Source organism: Fusarium flagelliforme (assembly GCF_020744385.1).
Source record: "Fusarium flagelliforme strain FIESC 12 MPI-CAGE-AA-0113 chromosome Unknown B0J16scaffold_6, whole genome shotgun sequence".
In the NCBI taxonomy this organism is placed as follows: domain Eukaryota; kingdom Fungi; phylum Ascomycota; class Sordariomycetes; order Hypocreales; family Nectriaceae; genus Fusarium; species Fusarium flagelliforme.
In genome coordinates this window covers 2,749,735-2,769,394 of record NW_025763508.1, presented here as the reverse complement: position 1 = coordinate 2,769,394, position 19,660 = coordinate 2,749,735, and the positions used below count along the sequence as shown (strand labels likewise).

The 19,660-nt window shown below is 47.8% G+C and overlaps 9 protein-coding genes across 9 annotated transcripts; 7 read left to right on the top strand and 2 right to left on the bottom strand.

Annotated features, from left to right (window-relative positions):
* The first annotated feature begins 88 nt into the window (after positions 1-88).
* B0J16DRAFT_347871 (uncharacterized protein) lies at positions 89-2,079 on the top strand. The gene is made up of 3 exons (XM_046128623.1): positions 89-201; positions 246-1,513; positions 1,561-2,079. Exons 1-3 carry the CDS (start codon positions 147-149, stop codon positions 1,981-1,983), a joined length of 1,746 nt encoding a protein of 581 aa, XP_045980465.1. The 5' UTR covers positions 89-146; the 3' UTR covers positions 1,984-2,079.
* Positions 2,080-2,241: 162 nt separating this feature from the next.
* Positions 2,242-4,183, top strand: B0J16DRAFT_347870 (major facilitator superfamily domain-containing protein; the record flags this gene model as incomplete). The annotated part of the gene is made up of 6 exons (XM_046128622.1): positions 2,242-2,358; positions 2,404-2,450; positions 2,497-2,927; positions 2,979-3,242; positions 3,293-3,700; positions 3,746-4,183. Coding segments are annotated over 6 exons (1,486 nt in total), but the record flags the coding sequence as incomplete, so codon positions are not given.
* A 281-nt stretch (positions 4,184-4,464) lies between these two features.
* Positions 4,465-6,954, top strand: B0J16DRAFT_291468 (uncharacterized protein). The gene is made up of 2 exons (XM_046124286.1): positions 4,465-5,276; positions 5,329-6,954. Exons 1-2 carry the CDS (start codon positions 4,713-4,715, stop codon positions 6,823-6,825), a joined length of 2,061 nt encoding a protein of 686 aa, XP_045980463.1. The 5' UTR covers positions 4,465-4,712; the 3' UTR covers positions 6,826-6,954.
* A 1,202-nt stretch (positions 6,955-8,156) lies between these two features.
* B0J16DRAFT_357621 (uncharacterized protein) lies at positions 8,157-9,820 on the top strand (the record flags this gene model as incomplete). The annotated part of the gene is made up of 5 exons (XM_046129549.1): positions 8,157-8,160; positions 8,640-8,818; positions 9,019-9,055; positions 9,330-9,491; positions 9,543-9,820. 5 exons carry the CDS (start codon positions 8,157-8,159, stop codon positions 9,818-9,820), a joined length of 660 nt encoding a protein of 219 aa, XP_045980462.1.
* A 280-nt stretch (positions 9,821-10,100) lies between these two features.
* On the bottom strand, positions 10,101-11,382 carry B0J16DRAFT_347868 (uncharacterized protein). The gene has a single exon (XM_046128621.1). It carries the CDS (start codon positions 11,148-11,150, stop codon positions 10,266-10,268), a length of 885 nt encoding a protein of 294 aa, XP_045980461.1. The 5' UTR covers positions 11,151-11,382; the 3' UTR covers positions 10,101-10,265.
* A 180-nt stretch (positions 11,383-11,562) lies between these two features.
* Positions 11,563-13,388, top strand: B0J16DRAFT_178298 (uncharacterized protein). The gene is made up of 3 exons (XM_046122546.1): positions 11,563-11,732; positions 11,797-11,799; positions 11,855-13,388. The coding sequence occupies exons 1-3, from the start codon at positions 11,644-11,646 to the stop codon at positions 13,278-13,280; spliced, it is 1,518 nt and encodes a 505-aa protein (XP_045980460.1). The 5' UTR covers positions 11,563-11,643; the 3' UTR covers positions 13,281-13,388.
* Positions 13,386-14,571, bottom strand: B0J16DRAFT_403208 (uncharacterized protein; the record flags this gene model as incomplete). Its single annotated transcript, XM_046132705.1, has 3 exons — positions 13,386-13,540; positions 13,594-14,307; positions 14,352-14,571. 3 exons carry the CDS (start codon positions 14,569-14,571, stop codon positions 13,386-13,388), a joined length of 1,089 nt encoding a protein of 362 aa, XP_045980459.1.
* Positions 14,572-15,772: 1,201 nt separating this feature from the next.
* B0J16DRAFT_347865 (uncharacterized protein) lies at positions 15,773-18,555 on the top strand. Its single transcript, XM_046128620.1, has 7 exons — positions 15,773-16,083; positions 16,132-16,260; positions 16,310-16,369; positions 16,419-16,541; positions 16,587-16,915; positions 17,091-17,998; positions 18,043-18,555. The coding sequence occupies exons 1-7, from the start codon at positions 16,028-16,030 to the stop codon at positions 18,391-18,393; spliced, it is 1,956 nt and encodes a 651-aa protein (XP_045980458.1). The 5' UTR covers positions 15,773-16,027; the 3' UTR covers positions 18,394-18,555.
* On the top strand, positions 18,556-19,563 carry B0J16DRAFT_291462 (uncharacterized protein). The gene is made up of 5 exons (XM_046124285.1): positions 18,556-18,728; positions 18,774-18,889; positions 18,941-19,072; positions 19,123-19,259; positions 19,313-19,563. The coding sequence occupies exons 1-5, from the start codon at positions 18,637-18,639 to the stop codon at positions 19,346-19,348; spliced, it is 513 nt and encodes a 170-aa protein (XP_045980457.1). The 5' UTR covers positions 18,556-18,636; the 3' UTR covers positions 19,349-19,563.
* Positions 19,564-19,660: the final 97 nt, after the last annotated feature.

The following is a 19,660-nucleotide window of genomic DNA, read 5'->3' as shown; positions in this document are numbered from 1 at the left end:
TTGGTCAGTTTAATCGACGGGCGACGCGGGGCGAGATCGGCCTCTGTCTTGGCGCCGAAATGCGGTCGATTAAACTGAGCATCCACCCCCAGTCTCCAGTCTCTCCAAGGTCCCGCAAGGTGTGTCACCAATTAATCGACGAACCAATGGAGACCCAACCAAAAAAGCGTCGTCGCGTAGAGCGGGGACGATCAAAGAATGGTGAGTTTACCCCCGTGTATCAAGGATTGAATTGACGCGTTTAGGGTGTTTGACATGCGTGACCAAGAGAGTCAAATGCGATGAGAAGAGACCGGATTGCTCGAGATGTGTGAGACTTGGTCTTGAGTGTCAGTGGGTGAGAGATCAAGTGCCGCTTGCATCGAGAAGACGCGGTTTGGGACCGATAAAGGAACGGGGGAGTTGGAGTCCTCCAGCTATTGTTCCCAAGGGTCAAGAGCCTGACCCATCGCCTGAGCTGCAATTGTCTGTTGTATCAGATGAGAGCATACAGCTTCCAGAGACAGTGGAAGCAGAAATACCATTCAATGTCTCCCAGGACGAAGGTATAGACGACCCAGCTGTCATTCAATTCTCCGAAGACGGAAATGCCGACAATCCACCTGTCCTTGAAGGCTTTCCCCTACCTGAAGACGTCAACTCCCTCGCGCTTCCCGAATTCGACCAAGACAACTTCAACCATACCCTCATTCTCTTCCCAACACCAACCTTCAATCTCCTCTCCATCCTCCCCTCATTCTCCTTCACTCACCCAACATCCTCTGCCCCGTCCATCGGCAGCAACGACGTCCAAGCAATGACATTCCACTCCACCATCCTAGCCCCCATGAAATCCACCCGTCAAGCTTCCTTATCCTCCCACTCCATCTTTCTCAACTTCGCCGTTCAAAACCCTATGGCTCTGCATTTCCTACTAGCCTTTTCACACAGCGAACTCGCCATCCACCATGGCTTCAGCCATAAACCGCCCATGGAATCACACCTGCACTTTCAGCATGGTTCAGAACTGTTTAACCAGACGTTGGTGAATTTGACGCCTACAGACCATGTTGCCATGATGCTTTCCTTTTTATATCTTTATATGTTTTGGATGAGAAGGGATCCGTTTGATGTTGAACGATTGGGGGAGTTGAGTTGTTCTGCTCTTGCATATGTGACCATGTTTTCACTTGATGAGATGTGTGCTGCGAGTCAAGGAACGTCTGAGTCTTCGACGCTTTCTCGTATATTGACGTATATCTACGATAGAGATGTCTTTTGTGGATTCTTTGGTTGTGGTGAAAGATTTGCGGGATATGTCAATCAGAAGCATGAGACGAGAGAGCGAATATGGCAGTTGTCGCGTATGCCGGTTCTGGCGGAGCATGTACCTGATACAGGGCAGAGAAGAATTGTGAATGTTTATTTTAGTTTGATTACGATCCAGTATGAGATCAATCAGTATAGTCAATGTAGTGGACGGATGCCAGGGAAGTGGTTGGAGATGAAGAGAAAGCTCGCCAAGATACGAGAGGTAAGGAAGCATAGCAAGACACAAATGACAGTACTAACCATTCATAGGAACACAACTGGCTCTTCATACTCAGCCAACAGTCAACCCCAAACCCCCCTCTGATGGCTTTAGTAACAGTCACCACCCTCTACGCCCTCCAAATCTACCTCTACCGTAGCCGCGACTCAGCATTCGGAGAGACTCCAGTACCTCCAGAAGTCGAGACAGCTCTTACGGACTTGGTAGCAGCAGCATACCACACCATCTCAATAGGACCAGTGCAGCTACTAGAGCGCTTCCAATGGGCCCTACTAATCGCAGGAATGGAAACGCATGACCCTATACACAGAGATTGGATCTCGGCGAGTATTTCAGACCCCGTTATCAAGTCAGTATACGATCATGTGCTGGCGGCTAAGGGAACGTCGGATACGGTATCTATGGAGGCGGTTCGAGATTTAAGTAGTAGAAAGCCGCAAAACACAGAATAGCATTGGTATCTCGTCGATTATTACAACTGGATCCTCGATAGTGATAACTAGGTTCAGCCACTGAGGCGATAGCCTTATCTCGTCGATTAATCTGACCAATCAGACGCGGTGCCGGTACGCGGAATCTGGGGTAATGACCCCGGATTTTGGACCGACGTGATGAGCCCCTAGCGTGAACGCGATAAGGAAGGGATATAACTGGGACTTGTCCCCAGCGATGACTTGAAACTATCAACATCATCTCATCTTCAATCACATCATGGAGGACAAACATCAAGACGCCAAAGAACCCTCGCTACAGGGCACTGATACTGTAGCGATGGACAGTCTGTCTCTAGAGGATGAGAAGAAACTTGTTCGCAAGATTGATCTTCGGTATGTATTTTCAAGAGTATGAATGTTCAATACTGACGAGAACAGTCTTATGCCTTTGCTTATCATTAGCTATGGCCTGCAGTATCTTGACAGTAAGTTTGTTAATTCACTGGTACGAGCATTCTTAACACGGGATAGAAACGAGTCTGGCGTACAGTGCCATTCTTGGACTCAGAGAAGACTTGCACCTCGTCGGCCAGCAATTCAGCTGGGCCTCTAGCGTCTTCTACATCGGTTACCTCGTAGCCTCATATCCCATCTCCCTCGGCTTCGTCAAATTTCCTCTCGGGAAATATCTCAGCGTCCTCATGTTCATCTGGGGCGTCATCCTTACACTGCACTCCGTGGCAAACAGTTTCGCTAGTCTAATGGTCCTCCGTTTCTTGCTGGGCGTTTTCGAAAGCGCCATCAGTCCCGGCTTCTCGCTGATCACTGGAATGTGGTATACGCCTCACGAACATGTCTCCAGACACTCATTTTGGTTTGCGGGGAATGCTTCGGCTAGTATGGTTGGCGCTATGATTGCCTATGGGATTTTAGGTTACACTGGACCGATAAAGCAGTGGAAGGTAAGTACCACCTCCATACATGCATCATATCCGTCATGCTAATGTGTGTAGATGTTGTTTCTTATTTTCGGCCTTATTACGATCGCTTGGTCCGTCCTTACATTCTTCCTCCTACCCGACTCGCCATCTACAGCCAAATTCCTAAGCACATCCGAACGAGAATTTGCGTCCCTTCGACCAAAGAAATTCCAGCGAACAACACAGACTAAGAAGTGGGATCGCGACCAGTTCATCGAGACTATGAAGGATGTCAAAGCCTGGTGGTTCTTTATCTTCTCTTTCGTCATTTGTGTTCCCAACGGAGGAACCACGAGCGTAAGAACAGTTGTGTTTAAACTATGGCATGGTTACTAATCTGGTAACAGTTCAGCACGATTGTCATCAAAAGCTTCGGCTACGACGAGCATCAGACTATCCTGATGGGTCTTCCCGCGTCGGCTTTCCAACTCACCACCGTCATTCTAGTAGCTGTCTTCACAACCTACGTTCGCAAGTCACGACACATCGCTCTTGTTCTGACATACATTATGGCCATTGCTGGCATCCTCATGATCAAACTTCTTCCCAACGCAGAAAAGTTGGCCCGGTTAGCTGGCTTTTGGCTCATCATGGCCGTTGCCCCAGCGTTTCCACTAATGCTTTCGCTATCCGCTAGTAACATCGCTGGCTTCACCAAGAAGTCAACTGTGATGGCCATGATCTTCCTAGGATACTGTGCAGGAAACTTGAGTGGACCGCAGTTCTTTATTAGCACTGAAGCGCCTCACTATCACGTAAGTTTTGTGTCCAAGTTTCGTGAGTTTTACTAATTGTTGCAGACGGCCTACACTACCATCCTAGCATGCTTTGCCATCACGATTGTGCTTGTCGTGGCGATGTATTTCTACCTAGCCTGGGAGAATCGTCGTAGGGACCAAGAGCAGGGAGAGAAGAGGGATCCTGAGGAGTCCCGACAGGTGGATCTCGGGGTTGATGGAACTCTTTTGGAGGTCGATGAGACGGATATGCAGAACAGGAACTTCAGATACATTCTGTAAGGACACAGGCTATGAGGCTTTTAAGACTGTAGGATTACCATATTTGACTTTTTGTATCACTCCGGGAATAAAGGCGTGCGTCGCGATGATATCTCAGTACCAGTTTATAGTTGCTCTCAGTATACCCTGTAACTAAAGTGCGGTGTAGTTCAGTGACTAATGCGATCTCAATGGTCAGGGATACCGTATAAAGTCAACGTTGCCATTGCTAATAACTCAAGCCGTACCGGTCTCTACCGGTTTATTGTAACATTGGTCCGGGAACGACATCCACCTTATCTCTCGGCCAAAGTCTCTATCTGCGGGGATTCCTTGGCACCCCGATCCCCAGTCGAGCCAATCATATCTCATTACAACGGTAGATAAACTCTCTTCATGCGTTACAGGGATTGGCCTATCTATCAAGGTTCTCAACGACGGCTTTCCCTCACAGATAAGGAAGCAGAACAGTTAATAACTAGATCACTTATAGCTAGATCGTTCATGCTAACAGATAAGCTTGATAATTGTTTAAACTTAAACACTGGGTCTTCGGCCTTTATTGTCCCATCGAGAATGGTTTCGCTGGGATATCGTGGTCCGAGGGAATTTTTTTCTTCATCATGATTGTCGTTGTTTGACAAATTGGTTCCGAGTCCGAGGACCGGAGTCGTTTAGTAGGCCCGGGCCGGCTCTTGTCGTGTAGTATAAGAGGGATATCTGCCGGGTATTGGTAGTATATCGACCGACTCTTCTAGCAATTGACAAGATGAAGAGTCATTCTCACTCACTGCCACTCTTGGGCAGTCTTGCCTTGTTTGCAAACGCAGTACCTACCAACTCCCCCTCCATAACATTCATCTCCCCATCAAAGCTCAGTCCCGGCAGCGCACAGAATATCGTCGTCCAATATGCCGGAGATGTTGATGGACAACTGACTCTAGCCTACGGTTCATGCGACAGCGACGCAGAGACCTGGCAACGAATTGGTTCGACACATGTTGGTCAGCATCCACTAGCTGCGCGTCATCTAGATCACCAAGATAAACGACCCACGTCATTTGTTTGGGTTGTACCCAGTGATGTCTCTGACGGCTGCCTCAATGCGTTTTTGGATGATAGTTTGATCGGGCAGTCTGATAGACTCGTCGCTCAACGGCTGAAGAGACGAAGTGAGAAGAAGTCTTTTGCGGATGTTGCTGGGGATGATAGCTTGTGGTTCGACGGCGTGGCGTACCTTAAGCAGAAGCAACCCGATGATATCTTTGTTAGCGCGACCAAAAACAAGACATTTGGTATTTTGGGTGGTGGCATTTCTGGGCTCATGTCATCAGTAGGTTTTCCCCCAATATCACGCAGCTGATAGAAGACTGACCATTTCTCAGCTGATTCTTGATTCAGTGGGTATTCACAACTGGAAAATCCTTGAATCATCCGAACGTGTAGGAGGTCGTATCAGAACAGCCTATCTGAACGGTACTTCCCCAGAGGATGGCCAGTACCATGAACTTGGACCAATGCGCTTCCCCTACGAGCTCACGGACTCTGAAACAAACGAGACGTTCCCATTCATGGATCAGCGCATGATCTTCCAGCTAGCAGACGTTCTCAACGATATGAACCAAGGCAACAAATCACTCCAGGTGAAGTTCTGGGACTGGATCCAGAGTTCTCCGAACACACCCGTCGATTCACCATTCCGTCGTCCAGATGGTACTTTCCCCAGCAAATTCGAAGTGGCGAACAACCCAGATTACAGCAATCCTGCGGTATACAGTAACGATACGGCGGCCGAGGAGGCTATTCAAGCTCTGGACGATTTCAAGGGTCTTACGCCTGAGAAGATCCGCATGTACACCAAGAACATCTTCAAAGCTTACAAGCAAGCTAAAGAAGATGGGTCGTTTGATTACTCCGAGGTTTCTTACCTCCGCGATGTTATTAAAACGGAGCTGAATGTTACGGATGAGGTTTCGCCGACGCACATCTACTGGCCGATGTGGGAGTATGAAACTATTTACTTCCTGGCTAGTAAGTGGGTGACCATCAAGGGCGGCCTAAGCAGACTACCTGCGGCATTCGAACCTCATATCCAAGACAGGATCCAGTACAACGCTAAGATCAATGGCCTGCGGTATAACGAGGACAACAAGACTCTGTCTGTATCGTGGAAGCCGACAGGTTCAGAGCCCTTCACGACTCCGAATAACGTTGAGAACTTCGACTACGTTCTTAACAGCGTTCCACTCAACCTTCTCAAGTTCTGGAAACTGCCTCGCTACTCAAGTCTTCTTAAGCGCGCCATCGACAGGACACTCTTCGCAAACGCTTGTAAAGTGGCCGTGCAATTCAAGACGCGCTTCTGGGAACATCTCGACCAACCCATCATCGGCGGTTGCACACGTTTAACAAACCCCCAACTAGGCCAAGTCTGTTATCCCTCCTGGCAAATCAACGCCACAGGCCCAGGAACAATGATGGCGTCTTACCTCTCCGACTACGAAGCCACCGCCGCATGCGCCATGTCCGAAGAAGAGCACATGGCCTACATAAAGAACGCGCTAATCGAAGTACACGGCGACGTCGTGGAGGAGAACTGGACGGGTAATTGGAAGCGACAATGCTGGGAGCAAGAGGAGCATCATGCTGGAGCTTTTACGATGCAGATTTTTGGACAGCAGCATTTGTACTTGCCTGCGTTCTACCAGACGGAGTTTAATACTGTGTTTATTGGTGAGGCTGCTACATTTACGCATACGTGGATATTCAGTGCGCTTGAGAGTGCTGTTAGGGGGAGTGTGCAGTTGCTTTTGGATATGGGACTTGTTGATGAGGCGAAGAAGGTTACTGAGACTTGGATGGCACGTTGGATAGACGTTTAGATCCAGGGTAGGGCAGGCGGAGAGTGAGAGGACTTTAGACTAAGATGTGGCGATCATTCGCTTGATGTGGCGAGGAAGACTTTTGTGTTATCTATAATACTTGGATAAATAAAAACTCGGTCCTTTTCTACAGTGGACCTATTACCTGCGGAACCGCATCCATGATATCTGTCATTCTCACAACTCCATCTACCGAGTTCTGAGTCATTTCCAGCGCCTCTTTCTTGCCAAGAGCGCGGCTAAACACCAATGTGAAGACTTGGCATGTTCAGCGTTACGAGACACCAAAAGAAGAAACATGCCATCGATCAAGTAAATTCATAAGCAGTCCAGACCAATTACCCGGGTCAGCCGTTATATCATCGTCGCTTCTCTAGATGCCACCGGCAGTACTCTATGCGGACATGCCTGATGTCATTCACATATGAAAGTTTCCAACGCGGCCGATCATTGCAAACTGGCTTGGATACCTGCCAAGGAAGCAACTATGTCGGCAATGCCTTCCCTAGTGCTGTCCCTTTCGTCGTACCTGACTTGGTCTCATGGGCTTTAAAAATGAAACTAACTCATGAAGTCGGGAATGGCTTCAGATCTTGAGGTAAACGCCGAGTCGAAGGCGTTTTTATTTTTCTAGATTATTGCCGTATGGTCCGTGTAGGGCTGTGTTCAATGCAAGGCGTCAGGGTGTTGGAAGAATTGGCCCCTCGGAGTCCGAACATGACAGACAAAATATTTTAGCCATTTTATGCTGGCTAGGACTAGCATTTGGGCTACTTTATTCTCGCAGCCTAAGCTCTAGATAGAGGTTAAGCCTTATGTTAGCCACCTGCAAGGGTATGGTGGCTTGGCTTTTGGTGACATGTTCAGTCATGTTCCCTAACCACAAGTTGCCAAGACTTGCCTCTTAAAGTTTGAAGACACTTAACGAAGAAGCATTCTTATCGCGGCCGCGTTATAGAAATTATAACGCCATGGGATCAGGTTTACTTTATTTAACCGACAAGGCGTTGTTATCCCGCTCGGCATGCAATTGTTAAGTGGTAGTCCACTGAAACATTGGCCTTCAGTTTTGTCTCGTCCACGGCCAAGACCAATGTACCGAGACTGTGGTATTCATGTTGGTCTTGGAGTATCGCAAACGGAAGAAATGCATGATCTGATATCTTCATGTCATTGACATCACGCCATGTAACAACCAACACCAGGTCTCGGCAAAGAAAGATCGACGATTCAGCGTTGCCAGCTGGAGAAATAAGTTTCAGCCACTTTAGTCTAGTGCAACTGCGTACCTGCAGCGGCATGGCGTAGTTCTGGCCTGGTCATAACCTGCTATGCGTCAAAGTCTAGTTCTGTGGCGTGGCTAGACCTTGCCGTTCACTGAATTTATTGAACTAAGCCCAGGTACCCGATCAACGACTACCTGCCTGCAAGGTACAGACCTGTATTCTGACTAAGATGGTCGGCGGACGACCGCTCGTCAACTGGAATGCGCCACATCCCAAGCCGGGAGGATGAGACGGTGAATTCCCAGATACGCTAACGATGGAATGTAAGCGAGAACTTAGATTTTCGTCTGAAGACGGAGGGTAACATGGCTTTTTAAAAAGGTCACTCGCCCGTTCGACACAATTGTCACGGACTTATGACTGACTTACCACAGCATCGATGTCTTATCGACTATAAACTCACCCCGACTCTACATATTCTCGACAAAGACTAGTTTTGGCTCGAAATGGCTCCAGGCGCATCAGCACTCCTTGTCTGTACTACCAACAACACACCGAAACACCTGCTGACGACGTGATAGATCTCAGAATGGACTCTCATCTCATTATCGACGGTTGTCATCGCCGCGCGTATTTGGCTCCGACTCGGCCTTCAGAAGCAGCGACTGCTGGGAAGTGATGTTTGGATGACGATGGCTTGGGCGATGGGGATTATCACTGCGTCGTTCTGCATCACGTATGTTCACATGGGTGTGATGGAGGATGGAGTCAGTCCGAGCCTGATCAACTTCGACACCAACAATGAGAGAAAGAGGTTGATTCTTAAGGTAAGAATGGTGCGGACAGGGAGTTTGGAACAGGAACTGACGAGTTGATAGTTACACTGGATCAGCACCCTTCCCTTTATAACGTCATTTTACCTATGCAAAGCAGCGCTGCTTTGCGTTTACCACCAAGTCATTCCTAGGTTTATGACCAAGCGACGAGCCTTTCTCTGGGCAACTGTGTGCTACGTTGCTTGTTCGTTCGTTGTTACTGTTACCCTTATGTTCACTATCTGCACTCCTGTTCATAGATGGTGGTAAGTCTCATTGCCTTCTCTTGAATCTTGATCAAAGTAGTCACTAACGCATGGCCAGGACTTTGGACTCCGACGAACAATGCGTCGTTGGTCCTGTTATGGGGTTCTTCAAAACTACTTGGGCTCTCAACTTCACCAGTGACATCTTCAGTGAGTTTCTTCCCTCCTGTCTTGATGAGTGTACGCTAATGAAACAGTCTTTGTTCTCCCCTGGTTGATTGTCCCTGACCTCATGATCAAGGGATGGCTCCGAATTGGCATCTACTTCACTTTCCTTCTTGGTCTGATCAACATGGCCATCAGTATCGTTCGCTACACAAAGGTGTACGCTGTCGACGAGGTCTCGCTGGTCACAATGCGTAAGTTTCACCAACCGTCCACGCATGATTCTTATACTTACACATTCACAGACTTCTGGAATTCACTGGATCTATATATCGGTCTCGTCATCGCCTGTCTACCAGCCCTCAGACCCTACTTCAAATACGCAGCCGAGTCGCGCGCTTTCAACTACATGAAGAGCAGGACTGGAACGCGCGGCGGTAGCCAATACACTGGCACTGCAAGCACTGCATCTACAAAGGTTAAATTGTCGAATCAGGGTAAAGGGTCATTTGGCTCATCGACAGAACGTTTGTCACAACTGTCCTTGGTTCATGTAAGACCTGAGGATGATCGATCTCCCTAAGTATGGCGATGACTCTTTATCTTGTTAGCGAGTTATGGAGGGGTAATGGGATGAGTATATAGCCTTTTTCATTTTTTTCTTTTGTTGTTGCAGGCATAGAATGGCGTTCAATAACTGGCTTCGAAATGTGTTATTGAATTGATATCTGGTAGAAGTAGCAATTTTATAGAACATATGAATATCACTCTTCTCAGACGCTCATTCGAGAACAAAAGAATACAACTGTAATGTCAAAGTCAATCAGAATCTAGGTTGAGACGGATTAATTTATATCATATAGCTAATACTATCCCGGCAATTGGAAAGGTTTGTAGCTCAAACGACATATAACACGAATAAATCCAGGTAATAACAGCGTATGAGATAACATATAAACATTGTAGCGTGATTCTATCTATCTATAAAATAACCCCTCTTCAAATACTGCCCCCTATTGTGTCGACAATTAGTGGTAGTGTCGGCGTCGGCTAGAAGATCTTGACCTGCGACGATGACAATCAGATGATCGCGATCGGGAACGACTGTGTCTACGACGACGACATCCTGAATCGCGTGATCGAGAACGGGAGTAATCTCTGCGGTGGCGGTGACGAGAAGAGGATCTTGAACGAGAACGATCACGACCTCCATAAGACGCCATCTCAGCATCATGCTTGGCCATCATCTCAGCCTCCTCTCGCTTCTCCTTCTCTTCCTTCTCCTCCTTATGATCACGTCGCCACTCCTGACCCTTGTGGCCGACAAAGGCTCCGAGAAGACCTCCTACGACGGCAGCGGTCTTGCTTCCTCCGAACTTGTTGCCGCCGAATGCACCGGCTGCACCTCCAGCAAGAGCACCACCGAGGCCTCGCTCTCCGTCACCAGCTTCGCCGGGTGCAGATTGGTCTTGACCTTGCTGGGGTCCCCAGGAGTTGGTTGGGGGTGGAGGGCCGCCGAAACCTGTGTATGGTGTGTTGGGTGTGCCGGCCATGTCACGGTATGATGATGCTTCGCCGGATGCTTGGGGGTAAGGGCTGTGGCTTTGCGGGGGTCCTTGCTCATAGCCTTGTGGGGGGTAGGGGCTGTGGCTTTGTTGACGGTCTTGGGGAGGGTAGTTTTGGTATGGGCCTGGGGAGTCTTGAAAGCCTCGGTCCTGGGGTGGGTAGGGCTGTTGCGGCTGTTGATAGCCACCTTGGTAGCTGTCCTGTCGGTAGTGTTGCTGCTGGTGTTGCTGCTGGTAATCAGGTGGCCCTTGCTGATAGCCCCCCTGTTGATAATCCTGTTGGTAACCTTGCTGATAACCACCTTGGTGGCCGTAGCCAGGTTGTTGGTTATATCCGTATCCGCTCATTGTGTGTATGTTTCGTATTAACAAGGTCGGTAGAGTTTACTGGAATACGATGACGGGGCAATTGTCTCTAGATATACCTGAGACCAACGCATGGACCAAAAATCTCAAACGGGTCGTCGTCAGCACGGAGATCCAACTATGTGGCTTACTGTCTTGGCGCCAAGCTACTGCAATGTGTTGTTGAATGCGTATTGAAGTATTTCTGGTCGGATTCTACATGCCGAGAAATTGGAGCCGGCGATGCCGAATACCGCTTGGCCGAAAACCTCTGATTGACTAGAGAGAGGTCTAAGCTGTCAAACCAACCCACTATTTACCAAGCTGGTACTAGCAGAGTGGGATCTGATTCGTGTCACCGTATTAAAGACAAGAAAATTCCCCATTATTCTTCATCCACAGCCTCTCGTCCCCCATAACAATGCCTTATTGCCCTGGCGTGCCAACCTTTACTTCCAATTCGCAGTCTCGTGTTTAAACCAATCGCTCCCCAAAAATGACAGCCAATAGGACGCTAGCAATTCGAGTTGGAGGCAAATTCAAGCGAGCCTCTGCTCCCAAATCCAGAGGAGGATGTCTCACCTGGTAAGTTTGATAGGCTGGAGTGTTATTTCCCGTAAAAAAGGTTATACTAACATATACGCCACAGCAAGTAAGTCCGATGATGCGTATTAGAGTATAGTATATAAGTTATAACATCTTGATAGATTCCGACATTTGAAATGCGACGAAGCAAAACCTTTCTGTCAACGCTGTGCAGACGACAAGATGAAGTGTGACGGATACGCCCCTCCAAAGCCTAGAGCCTCTAAGAAGAAGAAGTCCAAGTCTCAAGCTATTGCTGCTCTTCCTACGCCACCGATGGAGCATATCGATCAGATGCCTCTGTTGTCGGATCACGAAAGGGTTCATTTTCAACATTTCGTTCATTGGACCGCCAAGCAAATCTCGGCTTCCTCTGCAGCGTCCAACTTCTGGCTGTGCTATGCACTTCCCATGTCATATCAATTCGACGCTATCAGATATAGCATGATTGCAGTTGGTGCTTCACATCGAGCTTTCATGTCTCACTCTCTTGGCTTTGGACGACCGGATGAGTTGCAGCGACCTGTTATACAGCACTATAACAGAGCTATATCATCCATTTTACCGCTTATGTCATCTCCGACACGATTCAACATGCACTGCATTTTGATATGCTGTATGCTCTTCATGGCATGCGAGGGCCTGACTGGTCGATACGATGAACTTCTGAAGCATTTTTCTGCCGGCGATACGTTACTCCAATCCCTTCAGGACTCTGCCGCACCGGAGGAAGCCTCGTTGATGGAGAAACTCGTCGCTATGTTCTCCCAACTCTGCCCGGAATCATCAGACTTTATGAAAGACCCTACTCTTTCAGGCATAAAGCAATGGTGTGTCAAAGATGTCAAACATACCGCCGACGACATCACTCCATTCAAGACTCTCGACGAAGCCTCATATGCACTTCATCAGTTCCGTTTTCTCCACGACCATGCACCACACAATCCGGATCGAGAAAACGGCAAGGAAAATGATGAAGCCTTTGAGTACCTTTTCAAACAATGGGGCACGCGTTTCCAAGCCCTAGCCCAGCGCGACATCTTGCAATGGACGACCGAAGAAATGTCCTACTTTCAAAACATTCGCCTCCGCCAGCGCTTTATACAAATGCACATCGACTCCTACAGCAACCAACCCCAACCCTGCCAAGCATTTCTTGAAACGGCAGAATTAGTAGCAGCGCCTCTGATAGAAATCAACCAGCCTACATATGCCCTCGACGGATGTCTCGTATCCGGGTTATCATTTGCGGCCTTCTCGGGTGAGGGTGACGATGCGAGGGATCGGGCTTTGGGTCTGCTCCGCAAACTGGATCATCGGGAGGGTATCTATGACAGTAATGATGTGGCGGAGATGCACGCTCTATGTGCGATGGATTTGGGCCATGTGTCCTGTCCTGACTCCGACTCTGATGATGGATCTGATGATGAGTCTGAGTATGGGCAGCCTGACCCGCCCTTGAAGTCACCTGTTGGAATACCGAATATGATTGAGATGCTTTCTCGCCAAGCTGGGGTTACAAGTAAGCGCTTGGCGTGCTACTACTAGTTTGTTGTTACACATTTACTGTTCGGGCGTTCCTGGTAGACTTTGGGGAAACTTCTTTTTTTTTGATCAGATTTAATCAGCAGAAATAATATTTAAAGCGTGCCTTCATTGCTTGCTTCTCAACGCCTCCGTTCTAGACAGACTGTTGGGGTCCAAATAAGGCTTCTCCCCAATCCCAACAGCACGATGTCCCTCCCGTCCACCTAGCCCATCATAATCATTCGTCGCACTATGAAAAGCACTTCGATTATCCCAGAACGCTGTAACGTATTAGCTCCCATCCCAGAATAAATCACCATATGAATGCACTTACCGATATCATTGGGATTTCTCCATCTGAACCGCACCTGCAAGTCATGGTTCTCTTCAATCCGTCTGTAAAATGACTCTAGAAGCTCTCTACTCTCCCTTGCGCTCAATTCATTAATCTTCCTTGGGAAATTACCCACCGCGAAAAGAGACTTCCATCCGGTGACGGGATTTGTGCGAACGACTGGATGAGTGGCCTTGAGTTCGTCACCGATATTCTCAGGATGACCGCGCGGCTTCTCATAAATCTTAAAGTAATCGGGTTTTGCATCCCTCGCTTTGAGGAAGCCATCGCCCGAGAACGTCGCCGTCAAGCCCTCAAAGAACTTCTGGTATGGATCGCTGTACCGGTCATACAGTTCATACCCGGAAGCCCAAAGCGTATCACCGCCGCCAGAGGGAAGTTTCGTGAGACGCAGACTCGTGTAGTCAGCGGGATACTGCTCGAACTGGATATCGCTATGCCAGCTAGCGGCACCTAGCTTGCGATCATCCCTATCCTTTTCTTTATCCTGGAAGAAGCGAGATTGAGACGAAATAACGCTGATCTCATTGTCTTCTACACCGAATTCGTTGGTGCCGTTAAGAAGAGGATGGATGTGAAGGGTTGAGGAGGAGGGTTTGTTGGTCAATTGGCCCAAACGGTGGACAAGTTCTTTGTGGAGTTCGTCGGTGAGGTTATCTTGTGCTCGGAAGAAGACTACGCCTCTTTGGGAGACTGTTTTGTTAGACTATGTGGTTTGTTTCGCATTGTGGACTTACTGGTAATGGCGAGATCGCGAATCAGTTCGTCTGCATTTTTGGCGTTGATGATGTCGTCGACGAGATTGACGGAGGGATATTCACGACCGATGACTGGAGTGGATTCTTCAAAGGTGAATTTATCTAGTGCACCTGATGGAGTCAAGGGCTCGGGATATTTGGCTTCGAGGTGGAGCGGGATTGTGCGCTGCTCGGTAGCTGTGATAGTAGTAGTCGACATTTTGGCAAAGTGTTCTACTAGTAGAGTATACAATGGAGAAGTAGTAAATGCATCTATGGTCGGATCTAAGCTCCTTATATGTCTTATCCGCTTCACTTCCCCATGGGGATCACACAATCTGTCACGGCACTTACGACATCTCTCCTGACAACCACTCACTCCCCACAATCCCCGAGAGATCCGACAATGATAAGACTAGAGTAGAAGGCAAAACATTCGTCGCGTCTTCCAACAGGCTGTGACGCCATCAGTCTTTAGCATTATTGGCTGTATCTTCTGGGGCCCCGATGATGCCATCTATGTTTCCGCAGCTATGACCCTCCCCCGATATCGACAGTGGATCCTAGTGTTTCAAATTCTCCCCATCTTCTAATCACAAGAACTCCGTTATCGCTTGGGTCGACGTGACCATTTTAGCAACGGCTTCTCGGTCGACTTAGTCGCCTATTGGTTGATCTGGTACCAAGTCGATGGCGTGCGATTACCCCAGGATTAGGTGTGATCCACTTGGTTAATCATGACAATACCTTAGTATGGCTGGAAGACGATAGATTATTCCTTGGTAACGCCGTACGCGCGTAATGCTCGTCGATGTGTTCTCTGAGCTCATAGCTGGCCAAGTTCATTACCAGCCCATGGCTCTATTTGGGTCTGCTGGTGGCACATCTGGTGATAGGTTGCCTGGCGATGCGTACTTAATGAAACAACATTTGCTCTCGCTAGCCGAACTAGCTTGGGGTGCCGTCCTTGTTCCTCGAGAGTTTACACAATAAAAGAACAATATTCTGACCGCATTACGGCATGCGGTAACTCGATTTCAGTTTCGAGAAATATTGCATTCAACGTGAGAAAGTGCGGGTCATGTATATTTGTATCATCTCAAACTCAACACACAGTAATGCTACAAACAACTCTAATCTTACACGTTGCGACTGAGTCTTTGCAGGTGTAGTACATAAATGGACTAATATTATCTTGAGTAAATCCGAAGTACGATGCTTACCAAAATATCATCAAGTACACTTGTAGTCAGCTATTTGTGAAATATTTCTGCTCAATCGGGTCGTCAACCGGGTAGGTAACCGCAAGGGTCAGAAGAATTAGGCGCTAAGAGCACAAGAGACGAAATAATCTGGGCATTTTATGCGATCCTAGACTAGCAATTAGTCTACTTTATTTCTGTAGTCTAAGTCTTGGAGGATAATTCTTCTGTCAGCCACTTGGTAGCACGCATCGGCACGGCTTCCGATCAAGTGACATATGCTTATCTTATCTCTCTTATCACCTAATCGAACAAATCACATCCCTTCCCAGTACCGTCAAGTGGATACTCTTTTGTCCAGTCTAACCTCATTCCAATGTCAAAGTCCGAGCCCGTCGGTACTTATCAGTCTTAGCTCTCGCCCGGAATTTATCATCTTTACGGAATTCCGAACACTTACCTTTACTCGCTTCCATGCCACGAACAGGGACGCGTGAGCCACGTGTAAGACGCTCCTGCGAGCGCTGTCGGTAAGACCAAGCATTATCTCTGGTGATTTACTGACTGATAATGTATAGTCAGAAGAAAATTAAATGTCCAGCTGAAAAACCTGGTTGTTCACATTGTCGGCTCGCGAATGAGATATGCACTTATCTTCCGAGAAATCATGTTAATAACGCCAACAGAAGAGCTTTTGTGAGAAACTTGTAAGTCTTAGTGACTGAGAGTCATGGGTTAGGACTGATTTGTGGGTAGTAGACCTCTTAAGGCGCACAATGATGTTTCGCCGAGTACTTCGACGGAGCATGAGCCAGAGTAAGTCACTCAGTTTTTGGAAAATGTGGGAATACTGATGTTTTCGTAGGAGTTTGGCAAGTATAGCTGAAAATCAGGATATGAACAGCTGGCACAGCCAAGCTGGTTCATCGCATGGCATTCATCAGCCACTTCCTCCGATAACAGCCATGCTCTCAGAGTCAACATCATGGTACGTCATCCGACAACAATCCATCATATCACTAACAAGCACCAGGTCACCAGCAAATCCAGAACCACCAGCAGATCTTCTTAGCGACTTCGTACTAGCCTACCGCGAAAAACTCTACTTCCAACCCCTTCCACTCTTCGACCCGCGCCGTCTTCAATTAAAAATCGGCACATTACCACATTACCTCCGCTGGAGCTTCCTCGCTCTTACGCTGCATTTTACAAACCATAACTTCTACTATGGCTTGGAAGCTAAGGCCATTGAGTACTATACTACGTCTGCGAGGAGTATAGTCGTTGATATGGCGGCTGAGGGACTTGCTCAGTTGGAGGTTATGCAAGCTCTTTGTCTCCTTGCTCTTTGCGATCATATCGGTAAGTCTTCTTTGGATGGCGTTAGGGTGTTAGAAGAATTGGCCGCCAAAAGCATAAGAGACGAAATATTTGGTCACCTTATGCTGGCTTAGGCTAGCATTTAGGCTAAGACTTAGAGGACAATTCTTCTGACACCCACCTGGAAGGTTGTTGATGCAAAGCTGATTGATGATAGCTGGGAAACCGTCGCGAGCATGGATGATGGTTGGTATGGCTGCGAAACTCGAAGCTTTACGTCTCTCGGACTCAAAAGCAGATTTGAACTCTCGACATTCTGACGATGCCATTTCACGGTGTCACTGGAGTATTGCAATCTTGGAGAGCACGTTTATACCCAACTGCAACACTTTGACCGAAATATCCGGCGCACCAGCTTATCCGAAAAGTGTATCGCGACCAACACCACTACATTCTTCACACGGGATGAAGAGCTACTGCGCCGATTTAACAGATGCATACGAAGGAAATGTCCAAGATGTAGGCATAATAGCAACGTGTCTTGGCTACGTTTCTGTTTGGGGAAGTATAATCTCTTATCTAAGAGATATTCGTAACGGAGCAAACGAATATCCCTGGCTAGCTACGTCTCGCCACAGCCAGCTCACCGTAAAACTCTACGAACTCGAAAACATCACCTCACACAGACATTTAATCCGCAACGCGCCCTTCCCAGACCAACCAACCGAAGATCTATCCGAACACCGCGAATACTGGGCACCGTGGGTATCATTCCAGATAATGATGCACGCCACACAAGCAGTCCTCAACAACCCCTTCGTCCAACTCGTTGCCCTCCGAAGAGCAGGCCGAAACTTCCAGCCGAGGTCGTTTTTGCAAAATACGGTTGATCAAGCGCTTTTTCATGCGGAGTGGGTTTCGAGATTGGTGCAGATGTGTGCGGATAGGCAGTTTGAGGTTAATGATCCTTTGATTGGGCAGGCTGTTGCTGGATGTGTTTCGATATTGTGGATTTTCCAGTTTGCAAGAGATAGAAAGGTTTCTGAGAAGGCGAAAGAGAATCTGATTACCTGTGAGACATTCTTGGGCCATCTGGCGCGTAAATGGCCTCACATTGCAGAAAAGGTACCATCCCCCATCTGTCACCGTTACTCTACTGACCAAATCAGCTCGAAATCCTCCGTACGTTGAACGTCAAAGTAGCAAAACAACAAGCCACACCCCAAGAAGACGAATCAACAAGCGCGACCATAAAATTCGAACCAGACATGATGTGGGAACTTCTCGATCCCGCAATGTCAGGCGTCGACTGGGCCAGTCTCTGCAGTTCAGCAAAAAGCAAAAGTTCGCATGCCGCTACGATACGCGTCGCGACGAAATTCGTACATCCGATTAACAATGAGGTAAAGAGTGTGCCGGTGCAGGATCCTGTGCATAATTTGTTTGATTTGGAGGATGTTTATGGGGAGCCTTTTCTGGATCAGTTCTTTTCGGATAGCTTGTTGGTTAATATCTCGTAGATACCCGGGATGGAAATTGTTAAATATGGAGAAGGAGTCATTGCGAATGCTTTGGCGGTGTACTGGCATTGTTGTACAAGTGAAACATGGAACATACCGTGACAGTAGCTGAAGCTATCACGGCCACGATTCGCCAGAATTGACTTCAGCTTAACCATGGCGCCGCATTAGCGCTGACACGAATCTTAGTATAAAGATCCCTCATCTTCCCAAAGTCCGAAAACTAATTTCGCATTCGTAACCATGCGCGCTGAACAAACCTTCCTCGCTTTCAACTCGCTCTTCGGAGCAGCCACACAGCCTTTCGGATGCGGCGAAGTCAACGTCTTCTACACGTTAGTGAGTTTGCGGGGTTGATGAACTGGACTGATTATGTTTAGTGGATTGCCTGGAAGACATCAGTATGTTACGCAGCAGGGTTATGATGCGAAACTTGTTGAGGAACAGATTTTTAATCATACAAGGGAGTTACGTGAAGCTGGTTATAATGTCCGAGGTACTATTAGAGGAAGATGTGACTGATGTCTAAGTACTAACTGCTGCGTAGCTGTCTGGCGAGGTCCGGAAATGCCGCCTAACGAATTCATCGACCAAATGAAGGATGTCCACTGGCATGCGGCTGGTATTGGATTTGGAGTGAGAGGATCTCAGATTCATGGTGTTATCGGACTCTTTGAAGGTAACTTCATCTCATCTCATTACTGTGGATGGGGCACTGATACACGACAGAGACTATCGATATCTTCCGTCAAGAAGCACCTGATGCAAAATACGTCTTCAACTACAATCCTCTCACATTCCTATGGTCTGTTAAGCGGTACTTCCCGCTATCGAGCGACTGTAAAGACCAGCCTGGGAAAGACTTGGTAAGTTTCTATCCTCTTCGGAGATTGATGTGATGCTGATGGTAAGGACGTAGGGATATGTCACGCTCTGCGAAGATGCGTGTAAGTGAACGAGGTATCAAGCCAGGCAGCCCGGCGGGCAGCAGAAGAGATGGCCTGAGAGTCTTGCACTGTCAAATGAAGTAGCCTAAGTGGTAGTCTAAGTTAGCATAAAGTAACCAAGGTATTTCGTCTCGTATGTCTACAGCCGCCAGTTTCCTTTGACACCCTGACGGCAATAACATAGAATAGGGCAATGGCAAAATCTTGATTCAAGTTTTATAAACAATAGGTGTTACCGACCTTGAGTTATTGTGATAAAGGTCCCAGCCTTCAGGTGCCTAATGTTTTACTTCATCTTAAGCCTTCTGCATAGCACACCC

What these genes read in the sequence shown, in the direction of transcription:
- B0J16DRAFT_291462 (XM_046124285.1), top strand. Translation starts at nt 18,637, where the DNA reads ATGCGCGCTGAACAAACCTTCCTCGCTTTCAACTCGCTCTTCGGAGCA. An exon ending in AGCTGGTTATAATGTCCGAG is followed by an intron (nt 18,890 to 18,940) that starts GTACTATTAGAG and finishes ACTGCTGCGTAG; the next exon opens with CTGTCTGGCGAGGTCCGGAA. An exon ending in ACCAGCCTGGGAAAGACTTG is followed by an intron (nt 19,260 to 19,312) that starts GTAAGTTTCTAT and finishes GTAAGGACGTAG; the next exon opens with GGATATGTCACGCTCTGCGA.
- B0J16DRAFT_347868 (XM_046128621.1), bottom strand. Translation starts at nt 11,150, where the DNA reads ATGAGCGGATACGGATATAACCAACAACCTGGCTACGGCCACCAAGGT.
- B0J16DRAFT_291468 (XM_046124286.1), top strand. Translation starts at nt 4,713, where the DNA reads ATGAAGAGTCATTCTCACTCACTGCCACTCTTGGGCAGTCTTGCCTTG. An exon ending in TTTCTGGGCTCATGTCATCA is followed by an intron (nt 5,277 to 5,328) that starts GTAGGTTTTCCC and finishes ACCATTTCTCAG; the next exon opens with CTGATTCTTGATTCAGTGGG.
- B0J16DRAFT_347865 (XM_046128620.1), top strand. Translation starts at nt 16,028, where the DNA reads ATGCCACGAACAGGGACGCGTGAGCCACGTGTAAGACGCTCCTGCGAG. An exon ending in CGCTCCTGCGAGCGCTGTCG is followed by an intron (nt 16,084 to 16,131) that starts GTAAGACCAAGC and finishes GATAATGTATAG; the next exon opens with TCAGAAGAAAATTAAATGTC. An exon ending in TCGACGGAGCATGAGCCAGA is followed by an intron (nt 16,370 to 16,418) that starts GTAAGTCACTCA and finishes ATGTTTTCGTAG; the next exon opens with GAGTTTGGCAAGTATAGCTG.
- B0J16DRAFT_347871 (XM_046128623.1), top strand. Translation starts at nt 147, where the DNA reads ATGGAGACCCAACCAAAAAAGCGTCGTCGCGTAGAGCGGGGACGATCA. An exon ending in GCGGGGACGATCAAAGAATG is followed by an intron (nt 202 to 245) that starts GTGAGTTTACCC and finishes TGACGCGTTTAG; the next exon opens with GGTGTTTGACATGCGTGACC. An exon ending in AGCTCGCCAAGATACGAGAG is followed by an intron (nt 1,514 to 1,560) that starts GTAAGGAAGCAT and finishes AACCATTCATAG; the next exon opens with GAACACAACTGGCTCTTCAT.
- B0J16DRAFT_178298 (XM_046122546.1), top strand. Translation starts at nt 11,644, where the DNA reads ATGACAGCCAATAGGACGCTAGCAATTCGAGTTGGAGGCAAATTCAAG.